Genomic DNA, 20,069 nt, shown 5'->3' with positions numbered 1-20,069 from the left:
CTTGTCTTTTAAGTTTTTATGCAAAAACTCAAAAAATAAATAAAAAAAACAAAAAATTTCTTACCGTCAACATTGAGAAGCCCGCTTAGAATTAGGGTTAGATTTTCCTTCTTGACATTTTTTGCTAACTAAGCAAACGTTTGAACGGCAACAAATCTAGGATTGGCCACTCTTCAACGACGCCAGAAGAGATAGAAAGGGTTTGTAGGGAAGTGAAGGAAGCATAGCTGCCTATAGCGCCTTTTTTTTATTTTTTTTTTTTTATATAACATCAAACACATATTCAAAACTCTTTTTTTATTTTATTTTTATAATAACATCGAACACATATTCAAAACTCATGAGTGAAAACAAAATATATTCGATACTTATCTTAAAATCACTTGACTGATAAAATACTCTATACTATACTTTAAAGCTTGACCTAGGCTATCTAGCTTCATCTCTGCCCATTTCAAGAATCGTCTTCATATCAAAAAGACCAATCTCAGTTAAGCTATTTATTCTTTTGTCACCAAGTTTGCCACTGGCAATACATTTGTCCCTAAAACAATGCACTATTTTCCATGTGATAATCTTTAAGTAGGGCTGCAGGGTTTTCCATAATTCGATTGTCGTATTGCAAACCATGGAAATTTTTGAGTTTGTATTGAGATCACTGTTGCCACTAAATCACACTCAATCTAAACTTTGTCCAACATGAGATTACCATTATATTTACTATGAATTTTTTTTTTAGTTCCCTTTCCTAGAATCGGCCTTGCAATTTTCACGAAATAATAATAGTAATAATAATTTACTTTGTAATTAAATAGAAAATAATAAATATTTTATTTTAAAATTACTAATGTATCCTTATTTGACTTAAATATCCTTATTACTCGTCCCATTCATTTTCTGCTCCATTTTCACTATACATAAATTTATTAGAAGAATCGTTTTCTGGAAGTAAATGCTTGATAGAATAATAATTTTCATTAAATATTTCAATGAGAGCCACTCCATTTTCACAAAAGCAGTAAAAAGCCACTAATTATCTCCAAGTGAATGATCCCACAATTCAGTATGAGGAATCGAATTCCAAGATCAACTTGGCAATCGCATTAGAAGACTTTGACTCATAATAATTAATTTCATAAATATATGATAATCATCATCGTGCCCTCCACTAAGCTTAATCTATTTGATTAATTAATACACAGCACTTGGAATATCTGGTGATCAAATCTTGTTTGTTTGCCACTTTGCCTTGGGGAGTAATCACACTTTTTTTTTTTTTTTTTTTATGATAGCAAATTTAGAATTTCCATGGAATTCGCTTGGACTCAGAGATGCTGCAATTCTTGAAGACTGAGTAATTTTCTAATGTGAATGATGTATTTAAAATAATTAATTTGTAATAAGGTCGATTAAGAGCAATTTTATTCGCATTTTCCATAACCTACTTGAATTTTAAAAGGGTTCTTGAGGAGTTAGGTTTCTAGGTTTTATTTTCTTCTTCTTTCTCCCTGCTTTTGATGCTTTTTGTATCTGTAGCTGGTCTTGATCAAAATCTTCAGCAACCCTACATATACAATTCTGACCCAGGCAGCTGGTATGAACTAAAAGAGATGTACCTAATTAATATGGGTTTATTTGCCCCCGCTTTAACTGTCTCTTTGAGCTCCTGAATTACAGATGCACTGTAATTCAAGAAAATTGACATCAGAAGAAGGTAAAAAACAAAACAACTATCCCATAGCCTTAAGAGGGATACAGTCAGTAGTATCTAAGAAAAATTTGTCTTCTCTCTAAATTTGAATTCTACTTCAACTTGGAAAGATGTCATGAGTTAAGTTATTACAAATCATACCTATGTGCCTTAGTTCTTTATTCATCTGGACCGAAATTAGAAAGAGTCCATGTGGCATTTGCTTGACACCATAAATAAAAATAAATGTCTTTTTTTTTTTTTTTTTTTTTTTAGCTTTTATTTCATAAGGGGGTATCTACCTTGAAATAAAATTGAAGAAAATTTTCAAGCTAATTTTGAATGTTAGGCAAGTTAACATGATAAAATGGGAAAGGAAAGGGTAGAAAAGATGATGCATGGTTTTTTTTTTTTTTTTAATCAATAAATAAATTCATTTTGGAAAGAGGAGAAAAGAGGAAGTAATCAAAAAACACAAAGCCAAAGGGGTTTACATCCTCCGCCGCGGCACTTGTTCAAAAAGCCGCTCTGAACGAGCATTGCGTGGCACATGATAGAACATCAACCGTTGATTATTTTAGACATTCAATCTCTCTTTAAACCTTTCTAATATATTCTCGCTTCATCAAACAAACTGAATAATAAAAAGGTTGGATTTTGCCCAATGCTCCATTCCGTTTCATTGTTTTACACTAAAAATTCCCGCTTATACTTCTTTGCCTTTATTTCATTATTTGAATAAACTGAGTTAATAATAATCTATTGGTTTCAAAGCTGTAGTCAAGAGAGGATATAGAGATTTTTTTTTTAATTTTTTTCATTTTTCACAAGCTGGAGCTCTGCTGAGGATACAGTAAAAACACCTGTCTGAGGTATGCGATCGACCATCTCCTATAAAGCTTGGAAGAGGAATTTGTAAAACTCTGTTCAACAAAGTCCGGAGGCAATTCCACAATTCCAGTTTTTTCATTAACCCCTGGAAACACGTATGCCATCTATAAGCTTTAATGTGTGGATGAATTGAGCGGGGAAGCAGTGCAGGGTAAAGAACTTCCTTTTTGTTGGACCAACAAAGAATTGACTCCTCCGGCCTTGAATTATCCTTTAAAATTAATACCACCCCTGGTTATATTAATCAGACCCCCCGTAACAGAAGAAAATGTATCAACGAATTTAATTGAGACATGCATCTCATAACCTAATGCAAAACCTGGGATTTAAATACAAAGATAATATAAAAAAAATGGTAATTCCTGGTTTTCAAGACCAATCGTCTGTTCTGTGAATGACCATTACTCCCATTAGCACCCGTTATTTGATCTCTTTCACATCACCTGGTGTTAAAAGCAAGGTCAAGAGAAAGAACTGGTGCTTCATCATCATCATCATCATCATCCTTGGCATGGAGATGAGGCCTCTTGCTCGGCCTTGACATCTCTTCCTCTGCCCCCACCACCACAGCTTCAGAAACAGAGTTATCGAAGTCTAAAGATTTCAAGAAATCCCTTGTTCTATTACTCCTCTGTTCATAGCCATCTTCTTCTTCTTCTTCAAAATCATCATCATCATCATAATCTTCTTCTTCTTCTTCTTCTTCTGCTTCATCATCATCATCTTTGGCACGGATATGAGGCCTCTTGCTTGGCCTTGACATCTCTTCGCCATCATCTTTTTCTTCTTCTTCATCATCATCATCATCTTCCTGGATTGGTCGATACTGGCCCCAAATGAAGAAATCTGATACTGTTCGGGCTGGATCAATAGGCTTTTGAAGGCCAGCTGGCTTCCCTGTCCTCCTCCTCAAACAATAACTCCCAATATATCACTCTAGATTTGGAGCCAATCACGTTCTCAATCACAATGAAATCTTTACCTTGCAAAGGAATCCCAAACCAATCAAAGCCTTTGAAATGGTGAAGCCAGATCATATCTCTTCCTCTAGTGTACTCAACGCCCTCAAAATGCAGCGTATTAGTACACTTTATTGCTTTATCTTTCTGGCGGATCGTAGCTTCAATGGTAAACAAGCGTCCTAGTAAGTCAAGAGACGTTTGCCTAATGGTTCTAAAAACAATGCACAAAATTATACCCTTACTACTACTACTAATAGTAGCACACAAGCGAAAATGTATTTTCCGCCAAAGACTCTCCTCTTCAAAACGTAGCCTTCCCTAGAAAACAAAACACAGAGAGAGAGAGATAATGGGAGTATCCCGCCCAGTATCTATAATAGTTAGTTCCCCATTAATTAGAATAATTAAATTCATACCTAAAGAAAAGATGTCGAGACTTATTTAATTACCTACTTGCCTAAATACATTCCTCTTTCGATCTGTCATATTAGGACAGTTAAGGCCCTCAAAACATTCCAAGGATTCTACAATACCCTCAAGGCCTTGAATCTCCTTCAACTTTTCACAGCGACAAAGCTTTAACACCTTCAATTTTTTCAGCCTAGACATGTTGATTTGTTCCAATGAATTGCAACGAACACACTCAAGTTTAACTAAACTTGGGGAAACCCCTGGGAGCTCTTCCAACAGCTTGCAATCTTGAAGCCTTAATATCCTCAACTTCTTCAAGTGGATCAGATCTCTTGGGAAAGATTTCAGATTGCTAGACATTTCCAACACCTCTAAATTTGAGAGCATTGAAAAATCATGAGGCAATTTTAAAATATTTGTTCCAATCAAATTAAGGCTTTTGAGTTGACTCAATTGCCCAATTGATTCATCCAAAATTTTCAAATTCCAGCACTGTGAGAGATCCAAGTGCTCCAAATAAGGAAACCATGAAAAGTTTGGAGACGCAAATAGCTTATCACAATATCTAAGCTTGAGAACTTTTATCTTTTGGAACTGTTGTCATGCAAAAAGAAAACATATACCCTATCATTAATAAAACATAATAATTAGTCAAAAAGGAAAAGGAAAAAGTCCAATGTTTCACCTTATTTTCATCTTGAGGTTCAGTATTCCAAGCTTGTCTAATATTGCTTTCAGATATATTGAGATGAACTAGACCCTTGGGATAAAAATTGGTAGGTATAACTTCCCAAGGACAATCCATCCAATGAAACCACCTTAGTGTCCTAGGAAGGCTAAAAACTTTTCTAGCCACATTTCGCCGTATAATGGCGAGAAATTTCAAATTGGACATCATATTAAAGTGATGTTGATGTAGACAAATATCTTTGAAGGTACCATGGAAGTAGTCCATTCCTTTTAACATGCAAGTTCCCTACAATAGAAAATTTGTCAAGTAAATTAAAGTCGGAGGATACCGGTAAAAAAATAATAATAATAAATAATTGGCAACTAAAAGGATGCATGAAGAAGGATCATGTCTTCTATCATTTTATTTATTTATTTTTTGGATGAAAAAATAATCTAGATGTTAATTCCCTACAATAAATAAATAATTCAAGAAAATAGAAATTGGTAGATACTAGTGGAGTCGAATCAAAACAACGCCCAGATGTAGAATTTAAAATATAATGTTACTCATGGCATGAGCAAAAGCAAAAAGGCAAATGTTTTAGTATTACCTTGTTACTTTCTAATACTTGCAAGATATCATCACGAGACCACAACCTACTACGCTTACTTGGATCTGTGTGATTTTCTCTTAGGACAATTCCTCTTCCCATGTCTCGAACTTGATCATGCATCTTCAATACACATCTACCATCTCCATATTTATCTTCAAATTTAATGGGAGATCGTTTAGTTAATATGCGTATTGCAGACCTTGGATAATATCCACATGCTTCCCACACGGAAATTACTTCTTCTTTTTTTCCATTCAATAAAAAAGCATGCAGCATCAAGAAAAATTTCTTTTTGATAATACTCTTCTAGCTTATCATAGCTTATTCTCAACCTTTGTTGGACTTTCTCTGGAGGAATTTCTTTCAAACGTTGTAATGTACTTTCCCACTCTTCTATGTCTGCATTTGATAGAGAAGACCCAAGCACCTCTAGAGTTAGAGGTAATCCTCCTGAATAGCTTGCCATGTCATTTGAAAGTTTCATATAATTGTTCGGAGGTAGCTTTTCTCCAAAGGCATGCATACTAAAGAGCTCAAGAGATTGATCATGCTCTAAAGCTTTAGGCCTATATATTTTAGCATTATTCAAAATATCCTCATTTCTAGTTGTTATTATAACTCTGCTTCCTTGCCCAAACCAATTGGTTTGACCAACCAAAGAATCCACTTGTTCCGCGCTATCTACATCATCAAGAACTATAAGAACTTTTTTTTCACAAAATTTTGTTCTATCAATGTTTTTCCCGTATGATGATTAGGTATGTCAATATCTATTTTGAGGATATCTTTAAGAACCCGCTTCTGCAACGATATCAGGCCCGTGCTGTGTGTTGCATGTTCTTTGACATCTGAGATAAAGCTATGCCCTTTGAAGGTTGAAATAATGTGATTGTACACATTCTTGGCAATGGTTGTCTTTCCAATACCACCAATACCCGAAATTCCCACAAACTGAACATTGTTAGAATTAAGATCTAACAAAGATAGCAGAATGTTTACAGGAGAATCTATTCCTGTCAGGTATTTAGATTCAGCCAAGTGGGTTTTACTGCTCAATTCAACCATAACCCTTTCCAAAACCGATTCAATTAGCTCTCCTTGATCCCTGCAAATTTTACATATAAAAAATAAAATACAACAACAATTAAATTTATACATTTTTGGGCGAAAGAAATTTAAAGATTCCAATGGTTTGGAAAGCAAAAATAAAAAGTAAAAAAAAATTGAGTACAACCTCAGTTACTAAGTGATTGAATCATAGGAAGAAAATTAAAAACTCTATACTTAATCAGCCAAATCTTGGGCTTAAAACAACATATAGATGATTTGGATGATAAGTTGAAGATGGGTTTAATTCTTTAAAAATCATGAACCACTTTAGATCCAAAGGAAACTTCCAATATATGGTCAATAACAGATATATTGCACCAGAATATTTTTAGACGAATGGTCAAATAAACATGTAAACTTTCAAGTTTAAGACTTGATAAAGTTTAGAAGACTTACGTGGTATCGTTTACAACTTCTCCTTTCAAACCTCCTACCTTTTTTAAAGCATCCCTCCAGCCTTTTACTATATCGGTCTTGAAATTCTTGTCATGATCTTCAAATGCTTTTGCAAAGCTTCCTTTCTTCTGATTCCCAACATTTGATGGATCAACGTAAAAGAAAATAGGCAAGACCAATTGACCAATGGAATTATGGCATTCAACAATCTCAGCAAGCTCCATCAAACACCATTTGCTATCAGCATAACATTTAGAAAAGACAGGGATCGAGATTTTAGACCCTTGGATTGCTGCAAGTAGCTTTTCGCCAATGGATTCTCCAGTCCATAAACTTTTACTATCGAGGAACACATTGACTCCGCTCTGTTTCAGATTTCTGTAAAGATGACTAATGAATGAATTGCGTGTATCTTCTCCTCTAAAACTGAGGAACACTTCATAGGTTGAAGATCTAGTTGTGATGGAAGAAGAAGAAGAAGTGGAAGCCATGAAGTATTGAGACAAGGAATTAACAGGAACAAAGCTCTCCAAGGAAGAACTACTCTATCATATCACTTTACATACCAAGGGAGTTGCAACGATTGACTTTCGAGTTTGGAATATTCAATCAGGTGTGAAGACCGCATAATTGGATAAGCTTCCGGTTGAAAAGAATAATAAAAAGACATGGGATGATGGGACTCATTAATGTCCCATTTTATATGGTTATGCTTTAATTAATCTAATCGTAGAGGTTCCATTTGCCATTAAAGCAGCAGGACATTACAACAACAACAACAACAATAAGCCTTGACGGTGCCAAATTGCCATTAAAATAGCTAAGAAGCCAGGGGTCCCACATGAAAGGGGTCAAGTCTTTTCAGTTGGAGTTTAATTTTTATGGTACCTACAGTAATAAGATAGATTAATACAATATTTACATCCTCTCATGCATTATGTTTGGGAAAATATCATAAATTAATCCCATTTAGAGAAAATCTCATGCATTATGTTAGATTATTCTTAATTAACTGGTGATTCATTAGGTCATGTCTGTCTTAATGCCCAAAATACCATTAATTATGGATAAACTTATACAATTAATTATTAGATATCTCATCTTCTTAAGGAGAGAAATACTAGAGTGATTGCAAATGGGAATTTTACTTTTTTCATATGGGTTGTAGGTATACCCTAGCCAAATTATTACCTTACTCTTATTTTTAGCTTTATTGATAATGGTGTTTGAAAATCTTACAAGTTAATTCAAGTTTTTTCCATTCATTTTGCTGGTATGGAGCAAATAAAATTGATAAGAATAAAGTATTGCAACGCAAAAAGTAAATTATACCAGAAAAGAAAAAGCAAAGAAAAAACAAAGGAGATGAACAGCTGGGAATCACGTTGCGTGCATAATTTCCTGAAAATTTCCCATCGTTCAAATTTCTTTTACCACTAACATCTTTAGTTTTTATTTTATGAAAAACTCAAAGTCTTCCCCAACAACTCAACATGTACAATGGTTCAAATTACTTTTCCCCTTTAACTGCTTTGAACTTCAGCACTGAGATGCAAGAAAACTGAAATCAAAAGAGGGGGGCAAAAAATAAAACAAAATCGCTCCAACCTCCACACCCTTACAAGGAATGTGCTTGACATGATTCAATTGCAGGATAATTAATCAAGAATTCAAGCAGAAATAGCCTATGAAAAAAAAGGTTAAAACTTTGTATATTTGACCATCCTCCTTAGACCATAATTAAAATCAAGAGCTTTCTTTATTCAGTATGTACTGCCTTGCCTCTATACAAGATTTGTGATGAAACTGTATATGTTGGTATCGATTTACCTTACATTTTCCCCGAACATGAAAGGAGATTCAGCTATAGAGAATAGAGTCAGTGATACTAACAAAAATTAGTCATCTCCTTAATAAGAAATTTAGACTCCCGACAAAACTTGAAATTATGTCATAAATTAAATCATTACATATCACACGTGTGTACTTGAGTTCTTTGTTCATCTAGATCAGAAGTTGGACAATCCATGAGGCCCCCTGATTAACACCTGATATATATAAAAATAGATATCCAACAAAACATTGAATTTTAGCTCCAATTTCAGGATATTTACATTGTAACATAATAGAAGAAAATCTTTATCAGCAACCTTTACTAAAGTTTGAAATTTTAATAATCGAGGTGCGCACAAGCCGGTCAGGATGAACCTCAGATACAAAAAAAAAAAAAAAAAAGAGAATGAAGGAAAGACAAGAAAAGACAAGAAGCAAGATGAACCCCAGAAAAAATAATAATAAGTAATGGATGAATAATAATAATAATAATAATAATAATAATAATAATAATAATAATGTAATAATAATAAAAAACCTTCAATCAGATGTGAAAACCGCATAATCATAAATTATTTTATATAAAAATCACGTAATTGGATAACGTTCGTGTTGAAAAAAGAGAAAAGAACAAAAAAAAATAGGTGAGCTTTAATCATGGACAATATAGAGTAAAACCAAATTGCCTTTTGGCTTTTTCCTTAAAGACTAGATAGCTTACAAGCCGCCGGTGGCCCCACATAGAAGGGGTCTAAGGCTCTAAAGTCTTTCCCAACTTTAAAAAAAAAGTTTAGTTTCTATCGTACCTACAATAACAGATAGATTAACAAAATGTTTACACCCTCGCATGCATTTGAGAAAATATCATATTCTTTAATTCCTATTAAGTATTAACCGATGATTCATCAGGTTGTCTTATTTAATACCCAGAATCAAGGTTTAAAGTATCGGTCTCGAGTATCGTATCGGTCAAGTGATTTTAAGAGACGTATCGTCCTGTATCGAGTATTGTATCGCTCTGACTAATGTATTTTAATGTAATTCAATGGAGAGACGTATCGAAATGTATCGTATCGGTTGGGTCAAATATGGATATGTATTGGCTAGTATCGCATGGTATCGAGAGATACTTTAAACCTTGCCCAGAATACTATTAATTAAGGGTAAAGTTGTCTTTTATTCCTGCTCAAAACTAAGTTTAGATTTTCCTTGATATTTTTCCCTCACCAAGAAAAGACTTGAACAAGCAATGGATCTAGGATTGGGTCACTCTTCAATGAGGCCACAAGAGATAGAAAGGGTTTGTAGGGAAGCGAAGGATGCGTAGCTGCCTATAGCACCTTTTTTTTTTTTTTTTTTTTTTTAAACATCAAACACATATTCAAAACGCATGAGTGAAAATAGAATACAAACCTGGGCCAAGGTTTGACACGTCTCTTTATTGGATTGTGTTGTTCCATTGGCCTAAAATGAAGGTGTTGTCATTGTTGGCAACTTAAGTGGGTTTTGATTTGGTACAGCAACACACAAAAAGGTTCCGAGAGAAAGAATCCAATTCAAATAAAGAAAACTCAAGAATCCCGTTTTTGAGGGTCTCTGTCCAGTTTTGATCAACATCTTCATCGGATGGTCATCCAGTGTCCGATTGAGCCTATTTTTGGAGGAGAGCTTCACGACTTCTTGATCTTCAAATCCAACGGTGGGATTGTTCATTTGAGATCTCTAAGTTAGTCCGATTTATACGTCAAAACACTCATTGTTTAAGTCAAATAGGAACTCTGAGTTTGATTCAAACTCTGAGTCCAGTTTTGATCAACCACTTCATCGGATGGTCATCCAGTGTCCGATTGAGCCGATTTTTGAAGGAGAGCTTCAAGACTTCTTGAACTTCAAATCAAACGGTGGGATTGTTCATTGGAGATCTCTAAGTTTATTCAAACTCTGAGTTAAATTAATCTATAAAAGGAGAGCAAACTCCAGCAGAAGAGAGGACGTTTTGAGGAGCTTGGGAATAGTGTGGAGGTCGAACTAGAAGACGTTGGTTGGCTATGGAGATCTGAAGCTTGGGAATAAAAGTTGCTGTTGAAGGAAGTCTTTTTTTTTGCTGAACAAGAAAGAAAGTGAAAGAGAAGGAAGAAGAAGCAGCAGAAGAAAAGAAAGGAACATGGTTGTAGTTGCTTGCTTTCAAGAAAGATAAATGGCTGTTGTTAGCCTGTCTGAAAAGTGCAGCAGAAGCGTGGTGGGCCCATAACCCAAGAGAAACAAGTATTGTTACCATGTATCTCACACAAGTTGAGGTAACCCGTATTCACAAGTTATTGTCTATTATTTTCTAGGTTATGTTTAATGATGAAGAATCTAGCTCATGAATGTAATTTGGGGAACTTGAATTATTGGTTTACATTGTGACCTAGCAAATTGGAGCTTATCTAGGGGGTTGGGATTGATGCCCTTGTTTGAATTGCATTTTAGACTATAGCAGGGATTGGTGTTCCTGGACTGTTGTAGCAGTCAAAATATCTAAGAGTGTATTGAATAATATACGAAACCCTAGGTATGGGTATTATTCCGTGGATGTAGACAATTTGGCCGAACCACGTAAACTCTGGTGCATTGCGTTTTTTGTTTATTTTTCTTTGTTGCACATATTAGAGTGCCTTGATTGCAGAGTGGTGGTACACTGTCTTGTAGCCCCAACCACATTGTGGTAAATTTTTGAAGACACTGATTCACCCCCCTCTCAGTGTCAATCTGGGAATAACAGATTGCACTAGAATATACTAGCCAGTAAAAGATGTTACATCTCTTAAAATCAATGGCTGATAAAATACGCTGTACTATACTTCAAAGCTTGACCTAGGCTATCTAGCTTCATCTCTACCCATATCAAGAATCTTCATCTCAAAAAGACCAATCTGAGAAGCTACTTGTTCTTAAGACACGGTATGCATGGGTACCTGATGAAAATAGCTAAACAAATCAAACCTTAAGCTTAACTTGGATACCTCATCAAATGTAGGTGAAGTAATGTGATGATTTTTGATCAATAAAACATTTTCTGTTTCAATTTCAGAAACAGAGTTACCAAATTCTATGCATCTGATCAGGAAATCTCTTGTTGTATTACTCCTCTCTTCATCGCCATCTTCTTCTTCTTTCTGCGAGTGAAAAATACTCCCATTAGCATCCGTGGTTATTTGGTCAAGAGAAGAAACGATGCTTCATCATCGTAGTTATTTCTCGGCCATGAAGTCCTCCTCATTCTGTGAATGACCACTACTCACATTACCACGGGTATGCATATTCCTAGATAAGTAATGGTGCTTACTGAGTTTGACCTCACATTTATCCAAAGCTTCATATAGTTTGCCACAGCATTCCTAATTAGAATATTAGGATATACAAAATGTTAGTAATACACCATTGTTTATACAGCAACTTTAATTCATCAAATCGAAATTGTAAGCAGTGAGGAGGATAAAGATCCAAACTCGAATTCTCTACTATGTGATTGAATTCAAAATTCTGCATATAGAAAATCTCATAACTCTATCAGCTTAACAGTCTCTTCAATTTTTCCTTCCCTTAATTCCGTTAGAACTACATTAGAAAGCTCATAGCGTTCTCTTATATACTTCTGGCATTCAATAGGTCAGGTTCAGCACCTTGTTCTCCTGAGCTTGAAGCAGGAAAGACCCACACCAGTTGTTCATCAATATCCTGTCTTTTCCCATTCGGATTTGACTACAAAACCAGGACACATATCACCGTCAAGTAATATTTTGACATCAGCTTTAATATTCCTGGCAGGTTATTCAACCTCTTGCACAGAGATTGAAATACCCAGTCAGAAAGGATAACTCCATTGAAGAACATTTTCGTGTTAACAATAGGGAGAGGGTTTTCTGAGCAAGCGATGCAAGGGAAATGAGCCCATAAGGCAAAATGATTTATAAATAGAGGCCAAATAGATTATTTCATGTGAGTAAAGAGAAAAAGAGAACCCTTTCCCCCATACAAATATTAGGATAGACCATCTCTTATTATTTCTTTCTATTTGGATGAATACCATCTCATTATTGGGAAAAAATTGTCTAAGCCAACTGCAGGGATACACCAGCAACATCTCCCTATGTCTCCCCTCACACGAAATGACCTCTTATACCCTCTATTTATGAAACCATTTCCACGTCCCTCATTCGTGTGTTCCCCTATGTCACTCAGTACTTGAGAACCATTATTATTTTACAATAATTTAGAAAGTATTACAATCCATCTTCTATTCAAAGAATTTTACTATGTTATTCGAAGGATTCATACTCTCTGTCCATAGTTTGATAGTCAGGATTTGACTGGGGCAAATGGCCCATGTCAAGTAAAAAAAATTGCATAACATAGTCAACAGTCATGACTCAGCCAACACAAAAATTGCCTATTGTCTGAGATCATCTGTGACAATTGATTAAGCGTTTATAAGTCAGATAAAACTAATGAAGTCCTGTCATTTCTACTCCCGCTAACCCCGTATCCCTCTTCTAAAACCCCAACGGTAGATGTTGAGGTAGACTACAATACAATCTAATGACCACCAAACCTACTGCACCATATTCTTTATTGACCAAATCTGAACCACTCTACCACATAATGCCGGCCTCAGCTGTTGACAACCAAATCCCTGAAATCCAATGTGCACATCAGGAGAGACTAAACCAGGAGCAGCCCCCTCATGAGGTTCATGCCTGTGGCTGTTGTACTGTTATTGGGATTCCTCTGTCCTCTCTCTTTGATACTTAAAAATTTAATGCTTGTCAGAGGAATTGATGAATAAGACAAAGGGAAGAACGTAAAATAAAACTGATGGTAAGAAGCCAAGCTGGGGTTTTATTATAATGATTAATGACTAGCTGATATGGAAGTGATTGGCTTAGCAAAATCCAAGGCTAGTGCCGTCTCATCTCACTAGGCCCTTTTATTTGCAAATGAGCAGTTTATAAGCGATGGAACAGTGATTTTCCCAGATGGATAATGGGTACTTCATGGAGTCTTTCAGCCATTTCTGAGTCCTGAATATTATTTGCTCAGCTATTCTCACCACATTCCAAGTTTTTCTCTTCTTCAGTCAATATCACCATTACTGAACTTGTCGACCCTTCTCTTTCTCTTTCTCATCTTCAAACCCCTTCAACTCCCACCTCAGCCATTTCCCACATTAATCCACCTCTTTCTCACTTCTCTAGTCAATATTTCTGATCCTCAAGTGCTCCAACCTAAGCAGAAACTTCCTATTTCTCTGCTCTTACACAGCAGTACTGCAGCCGTTCTGCTGCCCAAACCAAAGTTTCCGAGGCTGCACGAATGAAAGATGTTCATTCTGGTACATCAGTTAACCACTAATGTGGCGAAGGCATTGGGGCCGGACTGGACAGGAGCTGTCATACAATTTGATTATGCTTTCTAAACTCAGTTTTAAAATACATGACAACCTAATTGTGACTTTGGGATAAGCAATTCCAGTATGGTATCAAATCTCAGATGGTGCAGGATTTCTGGTATGCATGAGGGGCTTTGTGTGCTTTGCACCTACAATATGTGCCCCTTGGTGGCATGATATATAGTGTCACATAGAGAGCGTTGTGTGACTGGGTATGCACAAATCGTCCGTGGTTTCGAAGTCTTTCCCGTAAACTTTTAACAGTAAGATAACAACTTACATACTGATCGAAATATTCATGAAATGCAGTTTTTAAGAAATTCTATTTCAATTTCAAACAAGATCTTAATTGGGGTTTTTTGAAGCATCACATTACATCACGTAGATCCTCCACCCCACCTATATATCAAGTGTCAAGTATCAATTATCAATTATCAGTTATCAATACAAGGTGAAAAAAGCTATTTAATTAAATGGAAAACAAATTAATTCTAAGAAAGTAGTGGTTGAAGAAGAACCGCTTGTCTCTCCATTGCCATCGGCATCTAATTTGCTTCTTACTGGTCGTCAAGAATTATTTCTGCGACTGAGGAAACCCGCACCAGGGGGGGGCAAGAGAAGAATTTGCTTCCGTTACTCGGCCAACGCCCTCGTCACGAAAGACCACAATTGCATTACCACCTGAGAATCTCTTTCACATCACGCGGGACTAAAGCAGGCCACGAGAATACTGGCCCCCCCCCGGCGCCCCCCCATTAGTCATCTCCCGCTTCAGACGGTCCCAAATGAAAAAAAGGCGGTCCCCCCCATTAATTAGAATTATTAATTAAATTGATACGTAAAGAACTAAAAATGATGAGACTTTATATAATTACCTACAGGCCCAAATACATTCCTTTTACTATCTGTCATGTTAGGACAGTCAATGACTATAAAACTTTCCAAGGATTCCGCACCCTCAAGGCCTTGAATCTCCTTCAACTTTTCACAATGATGAAGATTTAACACCTTCAAAATTTCCAGCCTTGATATGTCAAATATTCGTTCCAATGAATCGCAATAGATACACTCAAGTTCAAATAAACTTGACGAAACCTCTGGGAGCTCTTTCATAAGCTTGCAATTTACGATCTCTTGGGAAAGATTTTAGATTGCCAGACATTTTCAACTCCTTTTAATTTGAGAGCATTGAAAAATCATCAGGCAATTCTGAAATATGGGTGAAATTCAGATTAAGGGTATGCAAACACCTCATTCTCCCCATTGATCTTGATAACTTCACTAGTTTACATTGACTTGAAGCATTTAATACCTTAAGATTCTCTAGAAGTCCAACATCGTCAGGAATTTCTTCAATTCCTTCAACGTCTTGATACATATCATGACACAAATCAAGCTCAACCAAATTTTTTAGATCACCAATGAAATCCGGCAACTTCTTGAGTGCAATAAATCAATGAGCCTGAGGTTCTTCAGAAAGCTCAGCTTACACAAACTGTCTGGAAGCTCTTCTATTCTTGTTTTTGACAAGTTAAGCTTGACTAGAGATTTCAAATTACGAATGAAATGTGGAAGCTCTGCTATTGTCGTTCCTGACAAGTTAAGCTCGACTAGAGACTTCAAATTTCCAATGGAATGTGGAAGCTCCTCTATTCCTATTCTTGACAAGTTAAGCTCGACTAGAGACTTCAAATTACCAATGGAATTAGGCAACTCCTTGATATAGTAACACCCTTCAACATTAAGACTTTTGAGCTGACTCAATTGTCCAATGGATTCATCCAAAATTTTCAATTGATTACAATGTGAGAGATCCAATCGCTCCAAATAAGGAAACCATAAAAAGTTTGGAGACTTAGATAGATTAAAACAAAGACCAAGATCGAGAACCTTCAACTTTTGGAACTGCTATCATGCAAAAAGAAAACATATCACTTACCATTAATAAAACATAATAATCAAAAAAAAGAAAAGGAAAAAGTCCAATGTTTCACCTTATTTTCATCTTGAGGTTCAGTATTCTAGGCTTGTGTAATATTAATTCCATATAGCTTGAGATGAACTAGACCCTTGTGATAAAAAGTGGTAAGTTTAACTTCCCAATGGCAATTTTCCCACTAGAACCATCGCAGCTAGACCTGTAAATGGATAGCCAAAATTCGCCTCCAAATTCGCATTCGTATTCGTTTAAAGGTATCCGTATCCGAAAATTTTCTTACCGGAAAATATCCGTATCCGTCCGCTAAGCACTGGATTCGGATTCGGATAATTGTTTATCGGATCGGATAATGTCCGGATAAATTTTTATTCGGATAGAATAAAGTATTTAACATTTTTTCTTTAAAAATAGATGATAATCGGATTCGGATAGCGGTATTCGGTAATCGGAAATTAGAAATCTATAATAAAAATGTAAAAAAGTGACAATTATCAATCAATAATCGGATATTTTATCGGATCGGATTATTATCGGATATCCAATAAAGTTTCAGTTTCGGATTCGGATTCGGATGATTTCTCTAAATTTTTGCCGGATTCGGATAGCATATTTGCTAATCGGATTCGGATTCGGATACTGGTGTATTCGAACCAAATCCGGTCCGTTTACAGGCCTAATCGCAACGTCCAAGGAAGGCTCAAAAAGTCTCCACTAACACTTTCCGAAGCAATGTGGAGAAATTTCAGATTTGGCATCGTCTCAAAGTGATGTTGATGTCAATAAACATCTGAGAAGACATCAGAAAGGACCATGCCTTTTATCATGTTAGTTCCCTACAATAGAAAAATTGTCAAAGTAAATAGAAATTGGTGGATACCAGCAAAAATAAATAAATAAATAATTGGCCTTTTAAAGGATGTGTAAGGACGGATCATGCCTTTTGACATGTTAATTCCCTATAACAACTAAATAATCTTCGAAAATAGAAACTCGTGGATACTAGTGGAGTCAAATCGAAACAATATCCAGATGTGGATTCAGAATATGGTGTTACTCATAGTATGAAAAAAAATAATAAAAGAAAACAAAAATGCTTCAATATTACCTTGTTACTTTCAAATACTTGTAAGATATCATCACGAGACCACAATCTACTGCACTTGTTCGGGTCTCTTTGATTTTCTCTCAGGACAATTCACTCTTCCCATATCTCGGATTTGATCATGCATCTTAAGCGGGTCAACCCATCAAATCGTGTTGTACCATACCGTCATGCCTCAGCCCATGCACCCCCATTACAGACTAAGACTAGTGATGAGTTACAAGCTTGGCCCCTCCGTTTCCACCACATATCTTCGCAAACAGATCATTCGGGTCGCCTATCAAAATATATCAAAAAATGAATTTAAATTTGCATATTTGGCCCTACACTACTAATCCCACTCTCGTTGTTGCAGGGACATCATGTAAGAATGCAAGGCATCAAGAATAGGTGTTTACTTTTGCTGATCCATAAAGGAAGGAGCACCAGCCAAAGAAGATGATGTACATAAGATCATCAGACTTCGTGTTCTTTTTAAAGATGTTTAATTTGGAAAATAACTTAATTAACAGCTTTCTAGTTTATGGATGAAGGATCAGGGTTTGTGTAATTTTAACCCCTCCCCCAAAACCCCTGGCTTGTTCATTATGTTGGCCTTATTATATCTATTGCACCCTGCTTCGGCTTGAGGTTTGCCCAGTTCAGGTCACCTCGAATTTTGTTCAGAAGCAGGCTTTAGAAGCAGTTAGGCAGGGTAATAATGCTATGTAATCTTTCTCTGTTTATGTTAAGAGTCACAAAATTTTCAATTGAAGATCCTTACAAGGATTCTGTTATCATGATTTTTAATCTTCACTATGCTCTTTGAAGACTGAAACAAATTTTATTTGAATTTCAAACAGGATCACGATGGGTTCTTTAAGCAGACACATCACCAAGTGAAGAAATCTGCTACCGTTAGGGCTGGATCGATAGGCTTTTGAAGGCCAGCTGGTTCCCCTGTCCTGCTCAAAGAATAACTCACACAATTTCACCTCAACATGGAGCAATGGCATATCCACTGCTTTTCACAATCCCCAAGCATTAACACCTTCAAATATTTCAGCCCTGAGATGTCAAATATTCCTTCCAGTGAATTACCTCAGACACATTGAAGTTCAAATAAACTTGAGGAAGCTTCTGGGAGATCTTCCAACAGCTAGCAATCTTCAAGCTTTAATTTCCTCAACTTCTTCAAGTGGCTCAGATCTATTGGGATTGATTTCATGTTTTAAGACATTTCCAACACCTCTAAATTTGAAAGCATTGAAAAATCATCACCGAATTCTGAAATATTTGTCCCAATCAGATTAAGGGTATGCAAACACCTCATTCCCATTGATCTTGGTAGCTTCACTAGTCTACTACACCTTTCAATTGACAGTCACAAGCCCATACAGATGTTCAAAATCAAATACTATTCTACAAGCTCATAGCTCACACTTGTGCTTTCTTCAACTGTATCAACCTTTCACCCTCACCACTTTATATAGGTGAAAGAGCATAGAAGGCAAATAGGAGGCTTTTGCTTGCTTCCTAAAAAATAAAAATCCTTGTAGAAGATCAGCTCAAGGTGATCAAAATCTTCAACAACAACCTATACAATATGACCCGGATGGCTAGTAGGAACTAAAGAATTATGCCTAATATGGGTTGATCCACCCCCATTAACTGCATCTTTGAACTTCAGCACTACAATGCAAGAAAACTGAAATCAGAAAAAAGAGAAAAAAAATGCAATTCCATATCCTTACGAGGAATGTGCTTGACATATAAATAACTCGAGTGTTCACTTGCTAGATACTTGATCAAGAATTCAAGTAGAAATAGCCTCTGGAAAAGGGGAAAATTATTAACACTTCATACAGTTGACCGTGTCTCAATACAAGATTTGTGATGAAACTGTAAATGTTGAAATCAATTTGCCTTAAATCACTCCTGAACATGAAAGAAAATTTTGCCTTAAAAGAATAGAGTCAATAGTACCTAAAAAACTTAGTCATCTCTTGAAAAGGAAATTTAGATTCCACCACAACTTGAGAAGATGTCATAAGTCAAGTCATTACTAATCACATGATTCACACCTGCATACCTGAGTTCTTTTCTCATCTGGACCGAAATTAGATAGAATGACCCCTGATATAAAAATAAATACCAATTGTTTTTGCTTGTGTTTCATTAGTGCATCTACCTTGAAACAGAACAGAATAAAATCATCAAGCTAAATCTGAATGTTATGCCAAGTTAATATGTTAAAATGGGAAAGGTAAAAGGAAGAGTAGAAACAAATGATACATGATTTTTTTTTATTGTAGGAAATGATACATGATTTTTATTTCTTTTGAATAAATAAATTCATTAACCAGTATTGAATCCTTGTGGATGCAAAAGATCCTCGTTGGGAGACTCACCCACCACAGCCAGGTGTGTGACGCGGGTCGAACACCGGTTTATAAAAAACCGGGGTTGGCAAACAAAATTTTTTATATATAATAATAAATTCATTGACCAAAGAGAAGAAAAGAAGAAGTGAAAAACACAAAGCCAAAGATAGGCTCAATACAACGATTGCACAACAAAAGTTAAAGATGGACTCAAAACAAGAAGTGCATAACCAGAACAAGTGGCTCACAGCAATACAATCAAACCAGAAGATATAAATATTAGCACAACCAAATTGATCAAAAGAGTAAAAGACCCTGCTAGACTAGTTTTTCAATTGGTCATTGACAAAGAGAGCCTTCATTACACCAATGTGTGGACTTGCAAAGATAGACACAGCTTTGACAATGCATAATATGTTTAAGATAATACCACAATGGAAACAGAGGAATGTCATGCTAAAATTTCCATAAAAATGAAAAAAAAAAAAAAAAAAAAATCCTCTTCTCTTACCTGTCACTGTCAAAGACAAAATAAAGCCATCTCTCTTTAAAAAAAAAAAATTCAAATTTTATATGGGAATAAGAATCAAATAGTTTTAAAAATCAAAATTCCCTCTAATGGTAAAATAACAGGCGAGGGCTTCAGTCTACAAGT

At 35.7% G+C, this 20,069-nt stretch overlaps 1 protein-coding gene and 2 pseudogenes across 2 annotated transcripts in view; all 3 read right to left on the bottom strand.

Moving 5' to 3' along the window:
- Positions 1-2,549: 2,549 nt before the first annotated feature.
- LOC149005865 (TMV resistance protein N-like) overlaps positions 2,550-20,069 on the bottom strand; it is a 56,957-nt gene continuing 39,437 nt past the window's right edge. The window contains exon 6 of the mRNA XM_089136057.1: positions 2,550-3,117. Within this exon, the coding sequence (XP_088992183.1) occupies positions 3,021-3,117 (97 nt within the window). The 3' untranslated portion in view covers positions 2,550-3,020. The remainder of the gene's footprint in view (positions 3,118-20,069) is intronic.
- On the bottom strand, positions 3,025-7,239 carry LOC149005869 (TMV resistance protein N-like; annotated as a pseudogene). Its single transcript, XR_016175553.1, has 6 exons — positions 6,747-7,239; positions 6,036-6,345; positions 5,238-5,988; positions 4,640-4,930; positions 3,997-4,548; positions 3,025-3,861 (listed from the first exon to the last, which is right to left on the bottom strand). The product of XR_016175553.1 is annotated as a TMV resistance protein N-like (transcript).
- On the bottom strand, positions 15,185-17,245 carry LOC149005868 (uncharacterized; annotated as a pseudogene).

The sequence above is a fragment of the Hakea prostrata genome, chromosome 9 (assembly GCF_041222555.1).
Source record: "Hakea prostrata isolate BN-2017 chromosome 9, UWA_Hpros_2, whole genome shotgun sequence".
NCBI classification, from domain to species: Eukaryota; Viridiplantae; Streptophyta; class Magnoliopsida; order Proteales; family Proteaceae; genus Hakea; species Hakea prostrata.
This window is presented reverse-complemented; position numbering and strand designations above follow the sequence as displayed.